At 43.1% G+C, this 27205-nt stretch overlaps 1 protein-coding gene across 1 annotated transcript in view; it reads right to left on the reverse strand.

Moving 5' to 3' along the window:
• Positions 1 to 12112: 12112 nt before the first annotated feature.
• Positions 12113 to 27205, reverse strand: part of LOC122560285 (neurensin-1-like) — a 40596-nt gene continuing 25503 nt past the window's right edge. Inside the window, exon 3 of the mRNA XM_043710835.1 lies at positions 12113 to 12889. Within this exon, the coding sequence (XP_043566770.1) occupies positions 12494 to 12889 (396 nt within the window). The 3' untranslated portion in view covers positions 12113 to 12493. The remainder of the gene's footprint in view (positions 12890 to 27205) is intronic.

A 27205-nucleotide genomic window follows, 5' to 3' on the forward strand; every position in this document is an offset into this window, starting at 1 on the left:
CCTGTGATTCTACCTGAAGCTGTACAGCAAGTGGGTGAGGCAATAGCATGCGAGGCTAGAATAATCCAATATCAAATTGGAAATGCAATCTTACCATTGCATCATTCTAATAATGTTGTGTAGCAACTCTTACATAGTCTCAAGGCACTGCACAGAAGTATGAGCAAAGATTGAATATTAAATTCCAAACACTGGGGCACTGGGACTCAACGTAGGGGACAATACTTGTTGAGTTGGGAATTGGTCTGGTATCAGAATTCTAGAAGAACTGGAAGTTGATGGAGTGTGTAAAATGGGAGTCTGACTGGGAGAGTTCAGGAATTGTTATTTCATATTTCAGGAAATAATTCTTCTTGAATTAGATCATGGATTGGTTGGTGTCAATTCCAGTAAACAAGATCTTTTAGATGCAATCTTCTATTCACTTATTTATCGGGAATTTACACTGAAGCATTGGTAAGAGCCTTGCATTGCACAATAATTATAATGAGTGTGGAGGTGACTATAGAGTAACATGCATGAGGCTGTAATCTTCATTGAGAATCTTGTCACTCGCTCCCCCTAATGGTCCTGTTAGGAAGTGCAGCAAATTGTGTGGGGCAGACAAAGGCAGCTTGAAGTTGATTATCAGTTGGTGCCTGAGTTAGCTGTTAACCTAGACAGTGAGAGAAAAATTCACAATAACTTCATTGACTCGGCTTGATAAAAGGGCAAGTCAACCAGAGCTCAGAACTTGACTTAGAAACAGAAACTGTAGCAGAAACTCAGCACGTCTGGCAGCATCCGCGGAGAGGGAAATAGAGTTGTAACTTTTCGAGTCTGTTCTGAACTCGAAACTTTGGAACTCAAAATATTAACCCTCTTTCTCTCTCCGCTGCTAGACCTGCTGAGTTTCTCCAGATTTCAGATTTCCAGCATCCGCAGCATTTTGCTTTTATTTGAGAGAGACTCTGTGTTCTCCTGACACTATTGTTTGAGAGAATAATGCCACTCAGGTACTGCCCAGGGTGTTCTTGTAACGATTCCCTGGTACTGCCCAGTGTGTGGATACAGCGACTTGGCATTGCGAATTCTTCTTTCATCTTCAGATGGATGAATCCAGAAACATAGCATTTGCTATTTTTTCACAGTTGTTTTAAATCCTTGCTGTTTATTTTTGAAAGTTGCCCCCGATAACATTGCTCTCACGCACTCGCAGTAACGGCAAAGATGAATACATTGAATTTCAGAAACGACCACATGTAGGTTCTGTCAACCGATAGTTGTACTACATTGCCACCGATTGGCGAAACACGAATATTGCAGATTACATTGCATTTCATCGACCTCTGTCATTTATCAAAAATAAATTAAGACGCAGAGTTTTCCATTTGAGAGTGTGAGCAAAAACAAAATGCCTCGCCTCAGACTTTGTTAAAAGCTCTTGATTGTTTTATAAAAGTCAGATCCTGTTTCCTCAAATCATGAACAGCTGGAGACCTAAGATGTTAATTTATGCAGTTTTATTTTTATTTCTGCAGACATACCACTGACAGCACATCAGATTATATAGATGGTACTGAGGATACACCAAGTAAAATACTTCAATAATTAAGCAATGTAAATGCTCCCTGTGTCCCCTCAGAATTTGCAGGGAGTCAGCTTTATAAACAGCATCGCATATGACATTTGGGGCTTGTTAGTTCAGTTGGCTGGATTACTGGTTTGCAATACACCACTACACCAACAGCATAGCTTCAATTCCCACTCCAGCTGAGGCTACCATAGAGTTTCCTTCTCAACCTCTCTCCTCAACTGAGGTGTGGTGACCTTCAGATTAAACCATCCTCAGTTTGTGTGTAGTCTCTCTCTCTAATATTAGAGATATTCCCACACAGTCTGGAAAGGCGATGGTGACTTTGCACTTACATACCTCCCACACATCAGTATTGATCTATGAGCTCAGGCCTAAGTTATCTGAGGGGCAGCAATGTGGAGGACATGCCTCCAATGTTGAGGACATGTCTGTATCAATGGTGCTGAGGTGGAGATGGTTGATAGCCTCAAGTTCCTAGGCGCAATGATCACTAACAATCTGTCCTGGATATCCACGTCAATGCTATGGTCAAGAAAACACACTCAAAACCTCTACTTCCTCAGATGGCTCAGGTAATTTGGCATGTCCACAATGATTCTTACCAATTTTTATAGATGCACCATAGACAGCATCTTATCTGGATGCATCACAGCGTGGTATGGCAACTCCTCAGCCCAAGATCAAAAGAAATTACAGAGAGTTGAGAACACAGCCCTGTCCATCACGAAAACCATTGACTCCCTCTGCCTCAGTTAAGCATAATCAAAGACCTCTCTGACACCAGTTATACTTTCTTCCACCATCTCCCAGCGGGCAAAAGATACAAAAGTTTGGAAACATTTCAAAACAGATTCAACAACAGCTTCTTTCCCGCTATTATCAGACTTCTGAATGGACTCTTCATGTATTAAAGCTGATCTTTCACTGCACCTTCTCTGTAGCTGTAATACCACATTCTGCAATCTGTTCTATTACCCTGGTGTACTTATGTAAGGTAGGAATTACACACAAAACAAAACTTTTCACTGTATCTAAGTACATATAACAATAATAAATCAAATCAAATCAAATCAAATCAAATGTTCCTTGTGATGAGATGAAAAAGATGCTCATCATTCTGCAACATTCTGTAATTCACGATTTTTAACACATAACCCAGAGAATGCTGGAGAACCTCAGTAGGACTGGCAGCATTTGTGCAGAGACAAATGGAGTGATATAGGACTCCAAACATTAACTTTGTTTCTCTCCACAGTTACTGCCAGACCTGCTGAGTTTCACCAGCATTCTCTGTGTTTGTTGCAGATACCCAGCTTCCTTGTAATTTTGCTTTTATTTGATTTTTAAAATGACTGCCCATGGACTGATCTGATTTTAACTCTGCCTAACGGAGGTTCCAGCATGGAATCCTTCATAGTGGAGTTTGATGCTACGTTCACTCAAGTTGCAGCAGACTGAAGGGCAGAACCTGCATTTACGTAGCACCATTTATATATTGAGGCATCACAAAGCTGTTTGTAGCCAAAGAAGTGTAATTACAAATACAATTTTGGGAACACAGTCATAAAATTGTGTACAGCAAGCTCTCATAGAGAGCAATGTGACCACGATCAGATCATCTGATTCACTGATTGGTCACAGGGTAAATGTTGGCCAGAGCACCAGAGAAAGCTCACATTGCACTGCTTTGAATTGTGAATTGTGTGGTCTTTTAGATCCACTGCAGATGGCAGATAGGATCATAGGGGAACACTGTATTGCTTTTAAGGACCAACTTGGATCTTGTCATGTTGCCCCTGTGGGACTCTGCCCTTCAGAAGAGTGAGACTGGCAGAATGCCCAGCAGTGATGTAAGGATGATTCTTGACTGAATTGCCTCTCCTGAGAGGTGCTGAGGCTAATGGCACCAGCCTAATTGCTGCTCTAGCTGAGTTGAATGGGCTCAAGCAGGGGCTGACATTTAAGAGGGGCACCTTCATGTCTTGTCTGGCTCTGTATCACCAGGGTTGATATGTCTGAGCTTGAGTGGTGTGGTCATACTTGAACATATCCAAAATAACGCCAATGGCAAATAGGCATACAAGGGGCAGATAATGTGGAGAGGTCCAAGCCAGAGAGTAGATGAATTCCCCTGTCAATCATTCCCTGAAACAGCACAGTTGAGATCACCTTTATACCAATAATGTGCAAGGGGGATATGCTGGCCTAAGGTATTATCATTTGACCAGTAGACCCAAGACCCTGCAACCATAGGGAATCAATATGGATTTCACCAGTTTCCTCATTTCCCCTCTCCCCACATTATCCTAGTCTTAAGCCTCCACTCTCTCGACCTGTCCACCATCTTTCCCACTTATCCACTCCACCCTCCTCTCCAAACTATCACCTTCTCCCCCTCCTTCTCTCTACCGCATTGTCAGCTACCTTCCCCCCAACCCCACTCCCCTCCCAATTATCTCTCTGCCACCTGGCCCACAAGCCTCATTCCTGATAAAGGGCTTATCCCCGAAACGTCGATTCTCCTGCTCCTCGGATGCTGCCTGACCTGCTGTGCTTTTCCAGCACCACGCAATCAACATTAGTCTCAAGACCCAAGAAATGTTCTTGGGACCTGAGTCCCAATGATGGAATTTGAATTAAACAAAAATACTTGGGAATTAAGAGACTAATGATGACCATGAAACCATTGTCAATTTTTGGGAAAATGCCCATTTTGCTCACCAATGACGTTTACTGAAGGAAATCTGCCATCCTTACCTGATCTGGCCTACATGTGACTCCAGACCCACAGCAATGTGGTTTACTCTTAACTGCCCTTTGGGCAATTAGAGATGAGTAATATGTGCTGGCCTAGCCAGTGACGCCCTCATCCCATGAATGAATAGGAAAAAAAATAACGATCCTCCAACTGCAATTTGCTGGGAAATATTTCTTCCCCTGTGAGATGCCACTGCAGTTTCAGTCCCGAGTTCTGTTTCCTATTGTGTCAAAGTGTTCTTTTTAAATAGACTTTGTAGACTGTTTGCAGAGTAAATAGACAAATTGCTGTAAAGTGGACTCCTTTGGTTGGAAATTCCCTCCCTCTTCCTTCAGATTGAAGGCAACTGACACATCCTACCCTCTCCATTCTTTTGCTCAAATGGACAAGGCAAACGATTTGGTTCTTGCTCTCCAGAAATGAAGTTGTGGGAGGTGGTGGTGACTGGTGTCCCAATCGCATGAGGTCATTTCCAAGCTTATTCCTCCAGTAAAACTTCAGAGTGGGGAATAGTTACATAATATTGTGGATGCCCGTGGAATCCTACACACTTACAGCAGTGCTGTGTCAGGACATGAGTGACAGAGGATTTACACAAGTGTAAGTATAACATCTATTGTAACTGCCCCAACAGTTCCCACCACCAAATCCCCCATACCTCTCCATCCCTCCTCCCCCCCAGCCCACTGTCGGGCTGCCTTGAATCTGAAGGGAGAGATGGAATAACACAGAAAGAAAATCATGGAAATAGGACTTACGAACAAGATTAGGGAGAATCCTAAAATAGTTTATAAATACATTAAAAGGAAGAGGTTAACCAAGGGCCCATTAGGCAACGCGTGTGTGAAGCCACAGGATTTTGTAAGGATTAACTAAATATTTCCCTTTGATTTTTCATTCTGGAAAAGGAGAACATAGGTTCTGGAATTCAGGAAAAGGGACTATGAGGAATCTACACAGTTTGACGTAGGAAATTGGAGGCTCTGTTGGGCTTAAAAATGGACAAATCCCCTGGCCTTAATGAATTGCAGAAGCTCTAATACAAATTTTTAATTCCTCTCTGGCCACAGTGCAAGTTCCAGAGGACTGGAGGACAGCTAATTGGTTCCACTTTGTAAGAAGGGTGATAGAAGTGAAACAAGAACTTACAGACGGGTGAGTCTCACATTAATGGTAGTGAAACTATTGGAGAAATTTCTGAAGGAGAGAACAAGTATCCACTTGGAAAGGTTTGGGATAATTAGTGATGGAGTCAGCATGGCTTTGTCAGAGGGAGGCCATTAGATGTTTTCGAAAATGTGGTCAAGTGTGTGAATGAGGGAAGTTCAGCTGATGTAGCTTATATGGAGTTTAGCAAAGCTTTTGACAAGGTTCTGCATGGGAGCCTGATTGAGAAGGTTAACGCACATGGAATTCTGGGAAACACGGTGAGATGGATCTGACACTGACTTAGTCATAGACACAAAGTGTAGTGGTAGAAGGCTGTTTGAGTGACTGGAGGCTGGCATCTGGCAGGATACCACAAGGATCAGTACTGGGACCCTTATTGTTTGTTTTATACATAAATGGTATAGATGAAAATGTGGGGGGAATGTTAAGCAAATTTGCAGATATCACCAAGATTGGTTAGTTGCGAAGAAGATGGTTGTAGGTTACAGGAAGATGGGTTAGATGAGTTAGCAGAGCAATGGCAGATGGCATTTAACCCTCGTAATGCACTTTAGAAGAAACAAGATGAGTGTGCATTCAATGAATGGCAGAACACTTAGTAGCTGGAAGGAACATAGGGATCTTGGGTTAATCACTCAGATTCATGAAGTTGACAGACAACATGAATAGGATAGTTAAGAAGGTATATGAGACACTTGCTTTCATCAGTCGTGGCTCAAGAGTTTAAGAGTAAGGAGGTCATGTTGGAGTTATACAGCCTGCAATAAGTGTACTGTGAGCAGTTCTGGTCACCTCACTGCAGAAGAATGTGATAGTGCTAAATGGAGTACAGAGGAAGTTCTCCAAGATGTTGCCTGGGTTAGAGCAATTGAGCTATAAGGAGAGACAAGATAGGCTTTGATTATTTTCTCTAGAGCAGAAAACACTGGGGGCCGGGGGGGTGGGCATGACTGAGATGATTAAGATTATGAGGGATATGGACAGGGTGGATAGAATGCAGCTGTTCCCCTTGGTTGAGGGATCAATCACGAGAGGGCATAGTTTTAGTGTAAAAGACAGGAGATTCACAGACGATTTGAGAAAAAATCTTTTTCATTCAGCAGGTGGTGGGAATCTGCAATGTACTGTCAGAGAGAGTAGTGGAGGCTGGAAACCTTACAACCTTTAAAAGATATTCGGATGTGTATTTGAAATATCATAATATTCAAGGATATGGGATAAATACAGGAAATTGGGATTAGTGTGCCTTTGTGGTAGTTATCACAGACTCAGTGGACTGAAGGGCCTTTTCTGCACATTTGAATCTGTCTTTATGAAAGTTCAAAATACAACAAGTGGAACAAGGAAAGAGAACTGTAAATAAAGGATTAAATCTCAGTAAATGTTCACAATGAAAAGAAAGACTCTGCAGTCAGCAGCAACACAGTTATTTTTATTTTATGTTTATTTTCATGAAGGTATGCCAACACCAGTTTTAGAATGAAGGTGGAGTCCGATGTGATTGGTTTGTTTAAATACACCGTCTGTCAGGAGGTGGGTTATCAATGAACATCTCTAACTGAGAATTGGTTTCCCTTCATGGAACAGGTCAAGTGGTGAACCCTGAAAGCAGCTGTTTGGATTATACATGCTGCATTGATCAGAAACCCATTTAATTCAGGTTGCCTGAACATTTATTGGACTCAAGGCAGCCCTGAGGTGTTTAAGGTTATGGGAATATGAATACAGTGGGAAAAAATGGAGGTGATGTAACATTGTGCCTCTAGAGTAACAACCTTCCAAAAGTGTCCGGGGAGGGGGATGAGGGGTTCAGGGACACTAAAACAAATTAACACAGAAAACAAAATTCTGAATGTTTTTATTTATTAAACTGTAAGATATGGGCAGTTGATGGCAGTTTGACTGCCTAATTGAACCTGGAATGATCTGATCAGATAATGAAGAGTCTTCTTTGCTTTCCAATTGGTTTGGGAGGATAGGATGTCACAAAGAGGGATATCTTAGGCAACCAATGGTGGGAGAGTGAGGGTAGGGCTGTTGACACCTGGAGGTCATGTGATGACATCTGCATGAATAAATTGTGACAAAGTTGGTGACCCAAATATGCAACTCTGTTCTGAAATTATATTTTCTGTCAGTGGGTCCATTCTTGAAATGAGGGGTGTGTCTCATGAAGAGAGTTTGTGCAGTTTGGGCCTACTCTTTCTGGATCTAATTGAGACATATATGGTGCTAAAGAAGATTGACAAAGAATATGTAAAGTAGATGTTTCCCCTTATGGAGCAATGAGAAGTCATTGTGTTAGGATAAGAGGTAACAGCTTGACAGTAAATGTTGAAGACAATGTTTCCTCCAAATGCAGAGTCTGGGACCACAGGACACAGTCTCAGAACAAAGGGACACCAATTTAAGACTGAGGAGGAATTTCTTCTCTCAGAGGGTTGTGAATCTTTGGAACTCCTTGCCGCAGAGAGCTGTGGGAACACAGTCCTTGTGTATATTTAAGGCTGAGATAGATTCTTCATCAGTCGGGGAATCAATGGTTATGGGGAAAAACACAGGAAAATGGGCGTGAGGAATGTCACTGGATCTGCCGTGATCCTATTGATTGGTGAAGCAGGCTTGAGGGCCTGAATGGCCTACTCCTGCTCCTATTTCTCACGGTCCTGGTTAAAACAGAGATATGGGGAAATTACTTGTCTGAAAAGATTATGAATCTGTCAAGTTCACTGCCCTAGAGTATAGTGCATGCTGGAGCATTGAGTAAATTTAACAAGGAGATAGACAGATTTTTAATTAGTAATGGGTTGAAGGGTTGTGGAAATCAGGCAAGAAAATGGAGTCGAGGCCGAGATGAGATCAGCCATGATCATAATAAACGGCAGAGCAGGCTTGAGGGGCTGAATGGCCCACTCCTGCTCCTAATTCTTATGCCTTTTTAATTCTTTTTGTCTTCTAAGCAGAATGAGAAACTTTATTGAGGTGAAGGAAATTCACACAAACACACTTAGATGGGGGAGCAGATAAGAAATAGGCCATTTGGAGCCTGCTTTGTATTAATTAGATCGCAGTAGATTTGATTGTGGCCTTAACTTCACTTCCCTGTCTATCCCTCATAAACCTTGACTCACTTATAAATCAGAAATTTGTCAAACTCAGCCTTCGACAATCCACTTCCATTTCTGTCTGTGGTAGAGAATTCCAACCAGGCTTGATAATGTTAGAGGAGGAGTTTCTCATCTCTGTTTTAAAAGGGAGACCTCTTATTTTTAAACCATGCCCCCAGTTCTAGATTTCCCATAAGGGAAGTCTCTGCCTTGTCAAGGTCCCTTGGATTCTTACATGTTTCAATATGATCACCTCCTGTTCTTCTAAACTCCAATGAGCATCAGCCCAACCTGCTCATCTTTCCCTCATAAGCCAACCCCTTTAACTCAGGAATCAGTCTTGCCAACCTTCTCTGAACTGCTTCAAAAAAATGGAGAAAATTTCTAGTCTCCTTGCCTTGACTTATTGGCTATCTTGGAATAATGAAGGGACAAAGATTGGATGTGAGTAAAGGCACCATAAGTGGAGTGTCCAGTTTTGTGCAGTTTAACTTTACATCCATTTTGGTGACTTGATGGTGAATCGGACAAGCTCTCTGCGACGTTGGGAGAACCCAATGGAATTTTCCATGTGTCAAAGACCCTTTGGTGCAAAAGCTGGAAAGAAAAGTCTCAGTTTTCACAAACTGATCAATAGGAAATTGCAACCTTGGAGAAAGGGTGCAAAAGATACCTCTGTGACATATGTGGAACTTCATTTCCATAACGAGACGGGAAAAGCAGGAATTGTTCTCTGCATGGAAAATTTGGTTAGGCCACAGCTGAGACTGTTGTTCAGTTCTGGAATCCACGTTATAGGAGGGTTGTGACAGTACTGGAGATGATGCGGAGGAGATTTACCAGAATGTTGCCTGGACTGGAGAGTTTTAGTTATGTTGAGGTATTGGAGTTGTTTTCCTTAGAGCAGAGGAGACTGAGGGGTGACATGACTAAGATGTATCAAATTATATTGGGTGTATACAGGATAAACAGGAAGGAACTTTTCCCTTTGATGGAGCCATCAATGACCAGGGGCAGAGACTTAAGGGCAGGAAGTTTAGAGGAGAAATTTTGTTCCACTCAGAAAATGGTGGGAATTTGGAACTCACTGCCTGTAAAGGTGGTAGAGACAGAAACCATCTTTACACTTAAGAAATATTTCAATGCGCACTTCTGATGCATACAATACTATGGGATAGAAAATGGGATGAGAATAATGAAGTGCCTGTTTCTGGCCAATGCAGATGCGATGGGCTATTGGGTCTTCTTCGGTGCTGGAAACATTAATGACTTCAAGAGGGGCTTCTCAAAGTTGTGTGGGTTTTCTTAAGAGTGTATCTAAAGAGGTATTTCCACCGGTGAGAGGTCAGTAATCACAGAGAAATTTCAAATCAAAACAGAGGGACGATGAAGACTGTGTTTTAAATTGTGAATTGGAATGAGCTGCTCAAAAGCTTGTCAAAAGCAGCACTTTCAAAGGGAATTCAATAAAATAGCAAAAGGGGGAATGAAATCACCTCATAATATTGAGATGGCCTCCGACACAGGCCTCAGAGCTGACAACATGTTCTGATCCAATAAAGGGCACAGTCAGTCCAATCCAATTACTTCTTCGATAGATCGCCACATGCCTCACAGTTTCTTCAGGTGAGAGGGTTGCACATGTCTGTTCTTTAGTTCTGGTCTATATCACTGCTGCGTTGCTGGGATATTCAGCACCCTCAGTGGTCACTCATGCTGAGGAAGTGACATGTCAATCTGCCACCATCCACACAACAGTTCACTGAGGTGGGTAAACATTGCACAGGGACGCCATGCCTAATCATCTCTCACATGGCACAAGATATGTAGTAACTTGGATCTTCGCATGCACAGATCAAACACTTTGAACAGCAGTAAGTGCTCTGAAATGGAAAACTAGTCGTGGATCATGGAATTCTGAAGTCATAGCAGTGAATAATAGACAAAAGGAGGCTACTCCATCCATCTTGTCTGTGCTAACACATAAATATAGAGTAAGGGATTGCACACCTAAGACAGAGATAAGGAGGAAAATCTTCTCTCAGAAGGTGTGAATCTGTGGAATTCTTTCTTGCAGAGGACTGTCCAGATTAAAATATATCCAAGACTGAGACAGACAGATCATTAATCAGCAAAGGGAATGGAGAGTTATGGGAAAATGGCAGGAAAGTGTTGAGGGTTATTGGAATAGCCATGATCTCATTGGACGACGGTTCAGACTTGATTGACTGACTGGGCTGATCACTGCTCCTGTGTCTGTTTTAGGAACAGTTTGATTTGACCCAAACTCCTGCTGTTATCCCACAGCCCTGCAAATGTCTCTCTTTCGATTATATATCCAATTCCTTTTTGCAGAGAAGTAAACAGAATCATTCCAAAATTGGACTCAATGCTCTTGTTCACTGAGAAAATAAATTTATCTAGAATCCTTTATTGGATTTCTTAATAATTATCTTATATTTATGGTAACCAAGTTTTTGGTCACCCCGTCCAAATGAAAACATTTTTGGAAAATTACAAATGAATCTGCTTCCACCATGTTTTCAGGCAGTACAGTCCAGGTGCTAAGAGGTCCTTTAAGGGCAAGCCTGTCATTGATCCAGAGCAGCATTGTTTTATCATTCCAAGTCACTTGCTTGCATTATGTTGTGTCTTTCCCGACATTTCTATTTGGAGTGGGGAGGGGAAGAGATGCTTGTAATTGTATTAAAGAATCTGAGGCTCCCAAGCAAAAAAATCTGGATATACTTCCTGATCAACTTGTTCACAGATGCTCTGACATACTTTTAAAGCAGGTGGGACTTGAACCTGGGCTTCCTAGACTCAGAGATAGGGACACTAGCACTGCACCACAAAGCCCTCAGCAAAACCCAGACGACATTTTTCTTGTCTCAAAAGCAAACTGATTTGCCAATGGATTTAGTTCCCATTTCTGAATCCTGAATTACCACATGGGTAGCAATTACAACTGGTAATTAAAGAGGGCAGCAGCTTGTTAAAGGCTGAGCTAAGTTACCAGAACACTCATGGAACATATGGGGATGTCATGACTCAGAGTGTCATTATACTTGTCTTCTTGCCAAAATCTTCTCCTCAACAATGTTGCTGACAGGAACTAAGGAAATCAGCAGCAACAACACTAAGTTCTATTATGTAATGTCTTAGCATTGTTAAAATTCCCGAAGCATTTCAAAGAAGTCTGAATGCAACAAGATTGAACACTGAGGCAGATAAGGAGATATGAGGACAGGTGCTTGAAAACTTTGCCCATGAGGTAGATTCTAAGCAACGTTGTAAAGCAACAAAGGTATATGGAGATTTTTTAGAAAGGGAAGTCCACGGTTTAGGAGAAAAAAGAACAGAGAATATTGGAGAAACTCAGCAGGTCTGGCAGCATCTGTAGTAAGAGAAACAGAGTTAATGTTTCACGTTGTGAAGAAAAGTCATATTAGACTCGAAATGTTATCTCTATTTCTCTCTTTCAGGTGCTGTCAGACCTGCTGAGTTTCTCCAGCACTTTCAGATTTCCAGCATTAGGAGCCTTTTGTTTTTATCCAGAGCACAGGCAGTGGAAGGAATGAGTGTCAGTGGTGGAGTGATGGAAATTAGAAATGCACAAGAGGACAGGAAAAGACTCAAGGTGGCAGGTTTTACTGATATAGACCTTCAAATGAAACACCCCTGGATAAGTAAAATGCAGGATTTTGGGTTAGGAAAGGGCTGGGGCCCTAAATATTCAGATCAGCCAGAAATCTTTTCACATCAGTAAGGAATCACCTCTTAAAGCCAATCTATGGAAGTGGGACCATTTGATTAAGACTTCACACTGGAATTCACATTATAAAGGAGACCTGTTTCATAAAGGGCTTAGGCACTGGTCCCTCAGGTTCCCGTTTTGGGTTGGATACTCTGTACTCTTGACAAGCTAACAGGGATTTGGGCATCCCCTGGTGACCCAGTTGTTAGAGCCATTTTGTGCTTTGTTTCAAGTGGGCCTCGTTTCAGAATGGGTGAAAATTGTCTCTCTTCATCTCTGGGGGGATGCCTGGAAAGGGTCAGAACCAGAATGCACGCTGCGATTGCTGTTCCTCCCACGCTGAAAAGGATGGCGCCCACCAGCTTGCTGACCTCCAGCGCCTCATTGTACTCGATGGCACGCCTGTCCACCACGAGGAAATCAGCCTCCCCGATACCTTCGATCTTCGGGGGCACCAGGTAACCAGTAGTGACTGTTGCTAGGCCAACGAGGAAAAGGATGGTCCCTGCTGACAGGCCCACCTAAAAATGCAAATGCAAAGAAGTCTTTGAGCTATCAAACAGAATGGTTAATGTTCAAGGAGAAATAATGAGGCTAACTTCCACAAGTCGGCCTCCCAAGGTGGAGCTTTTCCCAACAGGAACACATTCCCAGCAGGAATTCATGTCCTTTCTCCCTGGACGAATTCCTGCCCATAATGAATATAAATTATGCCCTCAGGTCCTAGTCTCTCCTACTAGTGGAAGCATCCAGGTCTCTCAGTATTCTGTAAGTTTCAATCATCCTTCTAAACTCCATGGAGTACAGTCCTAGACTCCGCGACTGCTCCTCATATGACAAACCCTTCATCCCCAGGATCATTCTTGTAAACTTTCTCTGGATCTCCTCCAACACCAGCACATCATTCCTCAGATATGAGGCCCAAAGCTGCTCACAATATTCCAGATTAGAGCTTGACCCCAGTGTGAAATGTACTACTGACTGGCTGCACGCTCAGCAGGAGATCCAAATTTAGATTAGATTACTTACAGTGTGGAAACAGGCCCTTCGGCCCAACAAACCCACACCAACCCGCCGAAGCGCAACCCACCCATACCCCTACATTTACCCCTTACCTAACACTACGGGCAATTTAGCATGGCCAATTCACCTGACCTGCACATCTTTGGACTGTGGGAGGAAACCGGAGCACCCGGAGGAAACCCACGCAGACACGGGGAGAACGTGCAAACTCCAGTCAGTCGCCTGAGGCGGGAATTGAACCCGGGTCTCTGGCGCTGTGAGGCAGCAGTGCTAACCACTGCGTCACCGTGCCGCCCACTAATTTATTTGCTTATGTTTGCTAAAGGTAGTCTGTGTATCTCTTAAACAGAAGGTACATTCAGACTGCAGCAAGTGCTGGAACTGTCAACATCAGAGCACAATTTGGATTGACAATGATGTAGCAGGATAGTGAGAGAGGGGTGACATGGTGGCTCAGTGGTTAACACTGCTGCCTCATAGCACCAGAGTCCCAGGTTCGGACCCTTGGGTGACTGTCTGTGTGGAGTTTACACGTTCTCCCCGTGTCTGCGTGGGTTTCATCGGTTGCTCCGCTTTCCTCCCACAGTCCAAAGATGTGCAGGTCAGGTCAGGTCAGGTAAGTTGGCCATTCTAAATTGCCCAAAGTTTTAGGTGCATTAATCATAGCGAAATGGGTCTGGGTGGGTTACCCTTTGGAGGGTCGGTGTGGAGTGGTTGGGCTGAAGGGCCTGTTTCCGCACTGTAAGGAAGGAATCCAATCTAATCTTTGCTGTGATGTTGGACAGTGTTTCCTCTAAGTTGTTTCATAGTTAGCTACTGTACGTTGCTACTTAGAGGAACACTGTCCAACATCACAGCAAAGATTAGATTGGATTCCTTCCTTACAGTGCGGAAACAGGTCCTTCGGCCCGACCCTCCAAAGAGTAACCCACCCACACCCATTTCGCTATGATTAATGCACCTAACACTATGGGCAATTTAGAATGGCCTCCCAAGGTGGAGCTTTTCCCAACAGGAACACATTCCCAGCAGGAATTCATGTCCTTTCTCCCTGGACGAATTCCTGCCCTTTCTCCCTGGACGAATTCCTGCCCATAATGAATATAAATTGTGGAGGGGAATGAGTGAGTGATGTTCTCCAATAGACTCACTCCACTCTGGGAGCAGAGGAATGAAGGAAGCACAAGGAATCAGAGGAACCCTAACAAATTGGCGAACATTGTTCCCCACCAGTTCCCTGCTGCTGCCTTATGTCCTGGGCAAGCTTCTCCAGCAATAGAGAAGTGTCAGTGCATTGCAACATGTTTGGGTGATGTTCTTGTCTTAGCAGAATAGTTGGAAGTGTGTGGAGGCTGTGAGATGTGGGTAGGAGTGGTAAATGTGCAAGCTGAGCTTGATTTCTGACTACTAACTGATGGAGTGTGGTGCATTGAGCAGCATATGAAGCTGATGGTGTGGTAGTGGGAGATAACAGTTGAAACTGCATCCACTGACCTTGATGACTGAAGGGAGGTCTTTTAAATTCCTGCAGACAAGATTACCAGGTCAGGCTAATGACTCACATTGTTTTTGACAGTCTGAGTCTTCAGAGTCTCCTGGCCTTCTATAGAAACATCATTTCCCTCTGCCTTTCTACTTCATGGACTCAGGCCTCCACTACAACTGTCTTATTTGGCATTGCGAGGGCAATTTATTTAGCTGCAATTTCTCTTTAAATTTTTTTGCATGGTCGTGGAAGTAGTAACGTGAAAGGGCTGCGTTGTGCATGATCAACGTACAGTAGCTAACTATGAAACAACTTAGAAGAAACACTGTCCAACATCACAGCAAAGATTAGATTGGATTCCTTCCTTACAGTGCCTGCATCATGTCAATCGAGCATATGGTAATTTTGTATTATGATACCCATGCTGCAAGGGTTTGATTGAATGGAGGCAGGCTATCCCATAATTCATAGCCGCAGTGAAAGCCCTCTACCATAGCTGCAGCTAATCCACTCTTGTGTCCACTCGTTTAATTCCACTCACACATTTCATCATTGGGCCACTGTGAAGAGAAACAGCAAGATACAGAAGGAGGAAGTGAAATGAGTGCTGAAGATAAACAGAAAAGTCTATAGCCATATAAAATATCCACAGAGAATGTAGGTGAAATTCAGCAGGACCGGCAGCATCTGTGGAGACAGAAACATAGTTAATGTTTCAAGATTCACGGAAGGGTACCATTAGCCATCTCTTGTGTCTTGTACACTAGTCATAAAGTTTAACTACATGTCCTCAATGTTGCTCAAGTTTCCAGGTCCAGCAAAAATGACAGTCATTATATCAGACATGGAATCATGGAATGATTTCAGCACAGGAGGCCATTTGGCCCATCCTGTCCCTACCTGTTCTCTGTCAGAGTTGCTTCGCCTATTCCATTATTTCCTCAAAATTCTGCAAGTCTTATTTTCTCTTTGGATAAGTATCCAATTCATGTCTGAAAGTGCCAATGGAACCTCTCTCCTCTGCACTATGAGGCACTGCATTCCAGACCCTTCTTTTCCCAGTCACCTTAAATGATATCCTTTGCTTCTCCATTTTGCTGCCAATGGCAATAGTTTTTGTTTCGATTTACTTGTCTAAACCACTCATGCAATTTTTTTCTTTTATTCTTTCACGGCGCATGGGTCTGTTTAGAAAGACCAGCATTTATTGTCCACCCCTAGTTATCCTTGAGCTAAGTGACTTGTCAGGCCATTTCAGACAACAATAGAGAGTCAATCACATTGCTGTGTGTCTGGAGTCATATGTAGGTCAGGAGGCAGGAGGCCACCTGAGGAATCCTCCAGGAATAGGCAAATCTCCCTCCATTCTCCAGGAATTCAACAAGAAATCTAGACTTAGGACTTTGTCTGACTTGATATCAAATTTCCTTTAAAAACTGTCCCTGCAGAATGTCTGGGCAAGTTCCACTAAATTATATCTGCCAGATAAATGCACTTTGTTGTTGTACAGCTGCCTGACTAATGTCAGCAATTTGTAGTAACAGCGTCTTTTGGACTCTGAGCTGCTTTTTAATTCATTGCAAGTACCATCTCCTCAATGATATGAGTCATCGTGGAACACTGTGCGTCTGGAACTGAGGGCCGTTCACAAGTGAAGCTCGCCCTGTCAAATGCTCTTTTGCCCTTGGAACTGTTGCCAGCGATTGCAAATGGCTTCACCAAATTATAAGCAGACACACCTTCCCATCTCCCCATCCTCCACTGTCTTTGTCGCCACCCTTCCCCCACTACCCAGAGGCTGGACCCTGTCTCTTCCCTTCCCCCCAACAGATCTAGAAAGCTCTATTTCCACGACGTTGCCTAGCAGCCGAGCTGCAAGCTGACACATCCCATTACGTGAATGATTTAATGGCCCTTTCATCTTTAAAAGCGCAAACAATGAATGCATGACCAGAAGGCATCAGTTAAGACATCATTTGACTTAGCACTCTTAACTGTCCTTGCTCTCCGACTCGGAGTCCAGGAATTAGTGCGACTCCCTGTGTCACGAACTGGTGAGGGTAGAAATAGGAGGATAGAGCAGATGAATGCAAGGCTGAGAAGCTGGTGATGGGGACAACGATTCACATTTTTGGATCATTGGAATATCTTCTGGGGTAAAAGTGACCTACATAAGAAGGATGGATTGCACCTGAATTGGAAGGGGGCTAATATACAGGCGGGGAGACTTACGAGAGCTGCTCAGGAGGATTTAAACTAGTAAGAGGAGTGGGGGTGATGGGAGCCAGGGAGATATCGAGGAACGATACCAGTCTGAGACTAGAGCTGTTGGGAGAAAGAGTAAGTCAAACAGACAGGGCAGGAGAGAACAAAGTAGAGAACAAGACAGCACTGATAAATTAAATCGCATTTATTCCAATGCAAGAAGCCTAACAGGTAAGGCAGATGAATGGAGGGCATAGTTTGAAACATGGGACTGGGTGATCATAGCAATTACAGACACATGGCTCAGGAATGGACAGGACTGGCAGCTTAATGTTCCAGGGTTTGGAGCTATTGGAAAAATCGAAAAGGAGGGCAAGTAAGGGGAGGAGGCGTGGTGTTTTAGATTAAGGATAACATTACATCAGTATTTAGGGAGGATATTCATGGGAATAAGTTCAAGGATGCTATTTGGGTGGAACTGAGAAATAAGAAAGGGATGAACACCTTATTGAGATTGTATTATAGACCCGTCAACAGTCAGAGGGTAGTCAGAGGGAAATTCAGAAGCAAATTTGTAAGGAGATCTCCATTATCTGTAAGAAAAATAGGGTGGTTATGGTAGGGATTTTAACTTTCCAAACATAGATTGGGACTGTTAAGGGTTTAGATGGAGAGGAATTTGTTCAGTTGTACAAGAAAATTTTCTGATTCAGTATGTGGATGTACCAACTAGAGAAGGTGCAAAACTTTACCTAGTGTTGGAAAATAAGGCAAGGCAGGTGACTGAGAAGTCAACTGGAGAGTACTTAGTCTAGATTAGTGCTAGTGCTAGTCTAGACTAGCACTTAGTGGCCAGTGACCATAATTCTATTAGCTTTAAAATAGTGAAAATTCTAGAAGATAAAGTTCTAAATTTGAGGAAGGCCAATTTTGATGGTATTTGGCAAGAACTTTCAAAAGTTGATTGGGGCAGATGTTCACAGGTAAAGGGATGGCTGAAAATGGGAAGCCTTCAAAAATAAGACAATGACAGTCCAGAGACAGTATGTTCTTGTTAGGGTGAAGGGCAAGGCTGGTAGGTGTAGGGAATGCTGGATGATGCCCAAAATGGAGGTTTTGGTCAAGAATAAGGAGGAAGCATCTGTCAGGTATAGACAGCAGAAATCGAGTGATTCCCTAAGAGAGTATAAAGGCAGCACGAGTATTCTTAAGAGGGAAATCAGGAGAGCAAAAAGGGACATGAGATAGTTTTGGCAAATAGGGTTAAGGAGAATCCAAAGGGATTCTACAAACACATTAAAGGACAAAAAGGTAAGAAGGGAGAAAATAGGACTCCTTAAAGATCAGCAAGGCAGCCTACATGTAGATTCGCAGGAGATGGGGGAGATACTAAATGAGTATTTTGCATCAGCATTAATTGTGGAGAAGGAAATGGAAGACAGAGAACGTGGGGAAATAAATAGCGACATCTTCAAAATGTTACAGCAGAGGAGGTGCTGGATGGCATAAAGATGGTCAAATCCCTGGTGTACCCAAGAACTCTGTGGGAAGCTAGGCAAGTGATTGCTGGGCCCCTTGCTGAGATATTTGTATCATCGATAATCACAGGTAAGGTGCCGGAAGACTGGAAGCTGGCAAACGTGGTGCCACTGTTTAAGAAAGGTGGTAAGGACAAGCCAGGGAACTATAAACCAGTGAGCCTGATGTCAGTGGTGGGCAAGTTGTTGGAGAGAATCCTGAGGGACAGGATGTACATGTATTTGGAAAAGCAAGGACTGACTCGGGATAGTCAACATGGCTTTGTGCGTGGGAAATTATGTTTCACGAACTTGATTGAGCTTTTTGAAGAAGTAACAAAGAGGATTGATGAGTGGTGAATGTGATCTATATGGACTTCAGTAAGGCATTTGACAAGGTTCCTCATAGTAGACTAGTTTGCAACATTACTTCACGTGGAATACAGGGAGAACTAACCATTTGTATGCAGAACTGGCTCGAAGGTAGAAGACAGATGGTGGTGGTGGATGGTCAATTTTCAGACTGGAGGCCTGTGACCAGTGATGTGCCACAAGGATCAGTACCTTGTCCAATGCTTTCTGTCATTTATATAAATGATTTGGATGTGAACACAGGAGGTATAGTTAGTAAATTTGCAGATGACACCAAAATTGGAAATGTAGTGGACAGCGAAGAAGGTTACCTCAAATTACGATGGGATCGTGATCAGATGGGCCAATTTGTCAAAGAGTGGCAGATGGAGTTTAATTTAGATAAATGTGAGGTGCTGCATTTTGGAAAGGCAAATCATGACAGGCCTTCTGCACTTAATTGTAAGATCCTGGGGAGTGTTGCTGAACAAAGAGACCTTGGAGTGCAGGTTCATAATTTCTTGAAAGTAGAGTCACAGGTAGATAGGTTAGTGAAGAAGACACTTGGTATACTTGACTTTATTGGTCAGATTATTGAGGATAGCAGTTTGGAGTCATGTTGCAGCTCTATAGGACATTGGTTCGGCTGCTACTGGAATACTGCATGCAATTTTGTTCTCCTTCCTCTCAGAAGATTGTTGTGAAACTTGAAAGGGTTCAGAAAACATTTACAGGGATATTGGCAGAGTTGGAGGTTTTGAGCTATAGGGAGAGGCTGAATAGACTGGGGCTGTTTTCCCTGGAGCGTCAGAGGCTGGCGGGTAACCTTACAGAGATTTATAAAATCTGGGGACATAGGTAGGTCTTTTTCCCTGGGTGGGGCAGTCAAAAACTAGAGCTTTAAGGTGAGAGGGGAAAGATTTAAAAGGGACCTAAAGGACAACTTTTTCATGCAGAGGATGGTGTGTGTATGGAATGAGCTGCCAGAGGAAGTGGTGGAGGTTGGAACAATTACAATATTTAAAAGGCATCTGAATGGGTATATAAATAGGAAGAGTTTAGAGGGATATGGACCAAATACTGGCAAATGGGACTTGATTAATTTAGGCTATCTGGTCGGCATGGATGAGTTGGACTGAAGGGTCTCTTTCCATGCTGTACATTTCTATGACTCTATGACTAACACATGCAGTGTTCTTTCATAAATAGATATAAGGAAATCTATAACATTGTGGTCCAGTTTCATCTTTGCTGCTTGGTCTGTAAAATGTGTCATAGCGGATCCACTCATTCAGTAACACAAGTGATGGGCATTCCCATCAATTTTAGTGGTGAAACAAATCTTCTGCTGTGAGTTATATCATGTAAGTTTGAAAGAAGAGTTAGACTCAAAATGGTAAATGTGTTTCTTTCACCTCAGATGCCACCACCAGACCTACTGAGCCTTTCCAGTGTTTTCTGTTTCAACTTCCGATCTCCAGAATCCATAGCAATTTGTTTTTTATTTCAGGGCAATCTTCCCTGCTGGTTACATATAATGCAGGGTCAATCAAACATTGACTCTATCATAATAACACATATACCCTTACTCAGGGAGGGGGATGTAGGGCATAGTGGGTCCTTCCTCTTGGTCAGAGCTCAGGGTTTCGTCCCATTGATGAACCTAAATAGAATCATTCAGCACCGAAACAGACCCTTCAGTTCAACCGTCCATGCTGACCAGCTTTCCCAAACTAAACTTGTTCCACTTGCCTGCGTTTCACCCATATCCCCCTAAACCTTTCCTGTCATATACCTGTCCAATGTCTTTTAAATGTTATATCTGTATCTGCATCTACCACTTTCTCTACAGAAGTCTATGGCACAGAGGGATTTGGATGTCCTCATGCATAACTCACAATAGTAAGTATTCAGGTTCAGCAAGTAATAGGGAAGGCAAATGAAATATTGGCCTTTATTTCAAAGGGAATGGAGTATAAAAAAAGATTTTGCTAACACTACATCAGGCACCAAATAGAATATTGCTGGAATACTGTGAACAGCTTTAATCTCCTTCTTTAAGGAAAGATATACTGACATTGGAGGCAGTCCCAAGAAAGTTGACTGGGCTGATACCAGCTATGGAGGGACTATCATATGTGGAGAGATTGAGCAGATTGGGCCTGAACTCCCACTGGAGTTCCGAAGAATGAGAGATGGCCTTATTGAAATATATAGGATTCCTAGGGGATTTGATGGGGTGAACACAGAAGAGTCGAGGGTCAGAGGACATCGTCTCAAAATGGAAAGCGAGGAGGGGAATCACTCATTTAAGGCAGAGAGAAGGAGGAATTTCTTTTCTCAGAGGGCAGTGAATCTGTGAAATTCTACAGTGCAGAAGGCAGTTGACACTGGGTCATTACATATATTCAAAGCAGTGATTGACAGATTTTCAATCAGCAAGGCAATCAAGGGTTATATGGAAAAGAAAGGAAAATAGAATTGAGGTTTTTCAGATCAGTCATGATCTCATTGAATGGACCAGCAGACTTGAAAGGCTGAATGGCCTATTTTGCTCCTACATTTTATAAACATAACGAACTTGATGGTCAAGGAAGGTGCATTCATAGTCAATAAAGTATGGTGCTGGAAAAGCCACAGCAGGTCAGGCAGGATCTGAGGACCAAGAGATTCAATATTTCGGGCATAATCCTTCACCAGGACTCATAGCCTTCCTAACATGGCCAAAAGGATTAAGCTGCAAATCCTTCTAACAGATGCTAATGGTAAGCAGTAAGAGGGGGAGCGATTCCTGGGATGGAAACCAACTGGAGCCTCTACCATCACTAGCTGTAGCTCCAGGCTATAACATACAGATAAAGGTGTACATTTCTGCAGTAACTTGGACTTCCTGAGTGAACTGTAATGCTCTGCCACCACTGTACATAGAGATGACTGAATTATCACTCATAGTTGAGATGCTAATTCTGTGACAGTACTCTTTATATGAATGACAAGGGTCAGCACTGTCAACTTGTCCTTGAGAATGGTCCTCGCTGATATCAGTTTTCCGATGCTGTTGACTTTGATTGCTTTCCCATACTGTGAGATGTTAACAGGATTATTTCAGTGCGATTTGTGGTGAACGGCGAATTCACTCTGACAGGACTACAGCTGGGTTTGGATCTCTGCTCTGTCCTCACTGAACCCTCTGGTGTGATGCCTGGAACAGAGCTAAATTAAGAATGTGTTCCTTTCTCTACAAGAAATAATCCTTCACCTCCATAAGTCATTTTGAAAAATGTCATTTAGGAAATGTCGATACAAATCTCTCCGCAATAAACACAAACATTGAGCAGGGGTAGGCTACTTAGTGCCTCTAGCCTGCTCTGCCATTTAATAAGATCGGATTTTAGTCTCAACTCCATATTCCTGAATATCCCTGATAATCTTTCATCCCCTTGGCCATCAAGAATTTATCTACTTCTGCTTTAAAAAGATTTAAAGTTTCTACCTTTCAAGGAAGGGAATTCCAAAAACCATAACCCTCTTTGAGAAACAAAAGCTTCCTAATTTCTGTCTTATATGGGTAACTGATCATTTGTAAATGATGACTTCCTTGTTCTCGATTCTGCCAGTAAAGGACATCGCAGCGGCTATGTGAGATCCTTTAACTCCTGCAATCTCAACAGGTAGCAATTAGAATCACACAAGGAAAGATACCCATTGAGTGACCTCCCCCATGATGCAGTTGGTATCTGGGGGAAAGTGGTTACAACAATGGGAAGACTTGTGGATGGCTTGCCCACCGCGTCACTAATTGTGGACCTTAAGTGCACTTCATTAATGCCCACGTAAAGTCCAATCCCACCACTACATCTGAAACCTCCTGATGCTGCCTGGCTTGCTGTGTCCTTCCAGCCTCAGGCCTGTCTACTTTGGATCCCAGCATCTGCAGTTCTTTTGTCTCGAATCCTGCAGTGGGCCAGATGCCTCTCCATGCGGGAAGCCTGAGGAAGAAACCCCTGTGGGGTTGTTTGCAGACTATCAGGGTGTTGTGGGGGAGGGGGGCGGTGGATTTGGTTTCTTGACCACAGGCCTATCGAGAGAATGGGGGAGCCATGTTGATTCCTTTCCCTTGCTGTTGCTTCCAACCACTCCTTGATCACCCCCTCACCACTGCAACCCAACCCATTACACCCCATTCTGCCATCACTGTTACCCGTGGCCTGGTTTTAATCTGGCTCCTATGCCCGAGCTCGGTTTGTTAACAGCAGCACTTTACTGATGATGCTGCCATTGAATATTCCAGCCTCTGATTTGGTCAGTTTTCAATCGGTGGAACTTTGACCCCAAGGCTCCGTCGACCTGGGGTAAGTCAGTCACTGCGCTGTCAAAGTGCCTGAGACTTCTCAAAAAGGCTATGCTGACTCACTAATCAACAGGTGAGACCCTCATCACCTCCATGTGGGGAAGCAATGGCTTAGTGATATTATCACTGGATTATTAATGCAAAGACCCAGGTAATATTCACTGGACCCAGGTTCAAATCCCAACAGGGCAGAGGATGGAATTTGAATTCAATAAAAATCTGGGATTAAAAATCTAGAGATGATCATTAGATTGACAGAAAAATCCATCTGATTCACTAATGTCCCTAAGGGAAGGAAATTTGCCACCTGTATCTGGTCTGGCCGACATGTGACTCCAGACCCACAGCACTGGGGTTAATTCTCAAATGCTTTCTGGGCAAATTAGGTTTGACTGGCAACATCCAATGTGAATGAATAACAAAAAATGCCACTCACAATCAAGATTCAGACTTAATCAAAAACATCGACTCACACACGCACATTCTCTCATTATTATATTTTGACTGTGTTTGATTGTTTATAGGAAGTGAGCATTAACAGAGGATTGACTTGTATTTTTATATAAGGAAAATTGGGAACTCTTGTGGGTGCAGTGGTAATGTTCCTACCTTTGAACTCAGAGACCTGATTCAAGTCCAAACCTATGCAGATGTGTTTAATAATATCAGTGAATAGACTGATTACAAAAGATTAGATTAGATTATATTACACAAACTCCACACAGTCAGTCGCCTGAGGCGGGAATTGAACCCGGGTCTCCGGCGCTGTGAGGAGTGCTAACCACTGTGCCACCGTGCTGCCCAAAACATACATAAAGGAATGGTTTGAAATTAAGCTAGCTGGATTTGAAATGTTTGTAATGTGTACATTTGTAAGTAAATGCTTATAAAAATAAAGATTTAACTCCGGTTTATTGTTTTTCACCCTGGCTTTCTGGTGTACAACATGCATGAATTCTCACATGCCCACACTTGTGTATAAACTCGCATGGACACACACACACATACATTTGCGCATTCACACTCTCATATATGTACTTACACAAACTTCTGCAAATGGTACTTGCACATATGAACGGACTGGCTGAGATTAACAATGAGGCCCATGTTCAGAAGAAAGTGATTTGGAGGAAAGATTTGAATAGCATTGGAGAGGGTGCAGAGGAGATTTCCCAGTACGTTGCCTGGTCTGGAGAGTTTCAGTAATGTAGAAAGATTTGACAGTCTGTGGTTGTTTTCCCTTGAGCAGAGGACACTGAGAGGGAACATGATCGAGATGTATAAAATTGTTAGGGGCAGGGATAGGGCAGACAGGAAGTAACTTACCCTTTGACGGAGTTATCAATGACCGGGACAATATATTTAAGGGAAGGGACAGGTGGTTTAGAGAACATGTGAGGAAAAACCAATTCACCCAGAGGGTGGTGGGAAACTGGAACTCAATGCTGGTCAGGGTGGTAGAGGCAGAACACCTCATTACATTTAAGAAGTATTTAGATATGCACTTGGGATGCCAAGGTGCCCAAGGTTATAGGCAAAAGCTGGAAAATGGGATTGGAATAGTTAAATGGCTGTTTTTGACTGGCACAGATGTGATGGGCCGAAAGGCTGTAGATCTCTTTGATTCTATGACAATGAATACACACACACACACTATTATACACTTGCACACTTGCACACTCACACACCTACACACACACATTCTCATGCACAGACTCACTCAACTCTGGACACGAATGAACCTTTGTGATGGTTCTGCAGAGAATGGGTTTAATCTAAGCAGAGCCACACTCAACACAAGTCTGGAAATTGACTCAATGAGTGGGAATAAAGATGGGAAGGAAACTACCCCTTTGGATAGCAAACCTGGCTATAGAAGTAAAGCAGCTGAAAATGTGTTGCTGGAAAAGCGCAGCAGGTCAGGCAGCATCCAGGGAACAGGAGAATCGACGTTTCGGGCATAAGCCCTTCTTCAGGAATGAGGAAAGTTTGGACCCAAACCCCTGGAATCTGACAGACTCATTGTACCAGCAATAAGTTATTTAGAGACAAAATTACCCAGATTCATGACCATTTCCTGGAATGATAAACGCTGTGTGTTTGTACACAGCCATTTGTATTTTCACATCATGTTTTGTTGCCTGAAATAATTTGTCAGATAAATTGTGCTGATGTAATATTTAAAAGGCAACGTCTACAGTGTTCTAAAATAGAACTGACTGAGAGACAGCTCACTTTAGTACATCAGGAGCAAAACTGAGTAGGAATGGTAAATAACAATCACATTTTCCTTACATTGTTTCAACAGGAATTGATGGTTGCATTGTTTACCAATCCCAAATTGCCCAGAGGGCATTTAAGATTCAGCTGTACTGCTGTAGGTCTGGAGTCACATGTAGATCAAGTTCTCATCCAAGCCACTCATCATCCTGACTTGGAAATATATTGTCGTTCCTTCACTGTCGCTGGAATTCCCTCCCTGATGGCATTGAGGATGAGCAGTGAACTGCAGCGGTTCAAGACGGCAGCTCAACACCACCTTCTCAAGGGGCAACTAGGGACAGGCAATAAATGCTGGCCCAGCCAGTGGCATAAATGAATGAAAGAAAAAGGCCAGACCAGGTGAGAACTTCAGATTTCCTTCCCTAAAGGGCTTTAATTGAACCAGATGGGTTTTCCCCTGATAAATGATTCTTTGGAGACCATTATATTCTTAACTGCAGTTTGTGTTTTAAAAAGTGAATTCATGTTTCACTGTTTTTTAATGAACCAATGCGCCCTGAACATTTTCTGGGGTTCTGAATTACTCACCCAATAACATTATCATTTGGCCATCACCTCCCACTCTCTGCTTCAATATACCAACTTTAGTTTAATAAAACATTGCCAGGCACTTCACAAAAGCAAATACCAGTAGGCAGGGTTTGACATAAAGATATTGTAGCGATTGGAACCAGGTTAGCCAGGTGGATCTCACTGAGTTTGAATTCCCTGATTGGGGCTATTAACCTGGGCCAACCAGGGATCCCAAACTCAGATTGTTCCAATTGCTGCAGGGATCAAGTGAGTTATTAGAGGAGGTGACCACAAGATTGATTTAAAGGAGATTCTCAAAGTAGAGGACAGCAAGGCAGAGAGGTTTTGGGAGGTAGTTCTAGCAGTTGACTCAGACAGCTGACTACCAATGGAGGAGTGATTAAAGTCACTGATACCAATGAGGCCAGAATTAGAAAAACACAGTGGATAAAACAAGCTACTCTAAAATGTTAAAATGCTAATCTGTTGTGAGGAAGAAATAGTTTGCTCATGGTTTGTGAAGTAGAGTTTAGTGCAGGTCTATAATAGTTCCAAAAAGCCACTTGCTGTTGAGGGGCCTAGGTGAGATCCTAGATCCACCAAAGAAAGGTTGCTGCAATAATTCAAGTGAGGGAGTTTTTTGACTCTTTTAGGGGCTCCTGGGTAGACCTGAATCTCAGTCTGCTCTCACCATTCACACCTCAGCTGGTGCACAGCAAAATCAGGTTTTACAAACTCACCGACTCCCACACCTAACTGGATTACACCTCTTCCCACTCTACCTCCTGCAAAGTGCCATCCTGTATTCCCAATTCCTCCGCCTCTGCCGTACCTGCTCCCAGGAGGACCAGTTCCACCACAGAACACACCAGATGGCCTCCTTCTTTAGAGATCACAATTTCCCTTCCCACATGGTTAAAGATGCCCTCCAATGCATCTCGTCCACATCCCACACCTCCGCCCCCAGACCCAACCCCTCCAACCGTAACAAGGACAGAACGCCCCTGGTGCTCACCTTCCACCCTACCAACCTTTGCATAAGCCACATCATCCGCCGACATTTCCGCCACCTCCAAATAGACCCCACCACCAGGGATATATTTCCCGC

The sequence above is a fragment of the Chiloscyllium plagiosum genome, chromosome 20 (genome assembly GCF_004010195.1).
Source record: "Chiloscyllium plagiosum isolate BGI_BamShark_2017 chromosome 20, ASM401019v2, whole genome shotgun sequence".
Lineage (NCBI taxonomy): Eukaryota > Metazoa > Chordata > Chondrichthyes > Orectolobiformes > Hemiscylliidae > Chiloscyllium > Chiloscyllium plagiosum.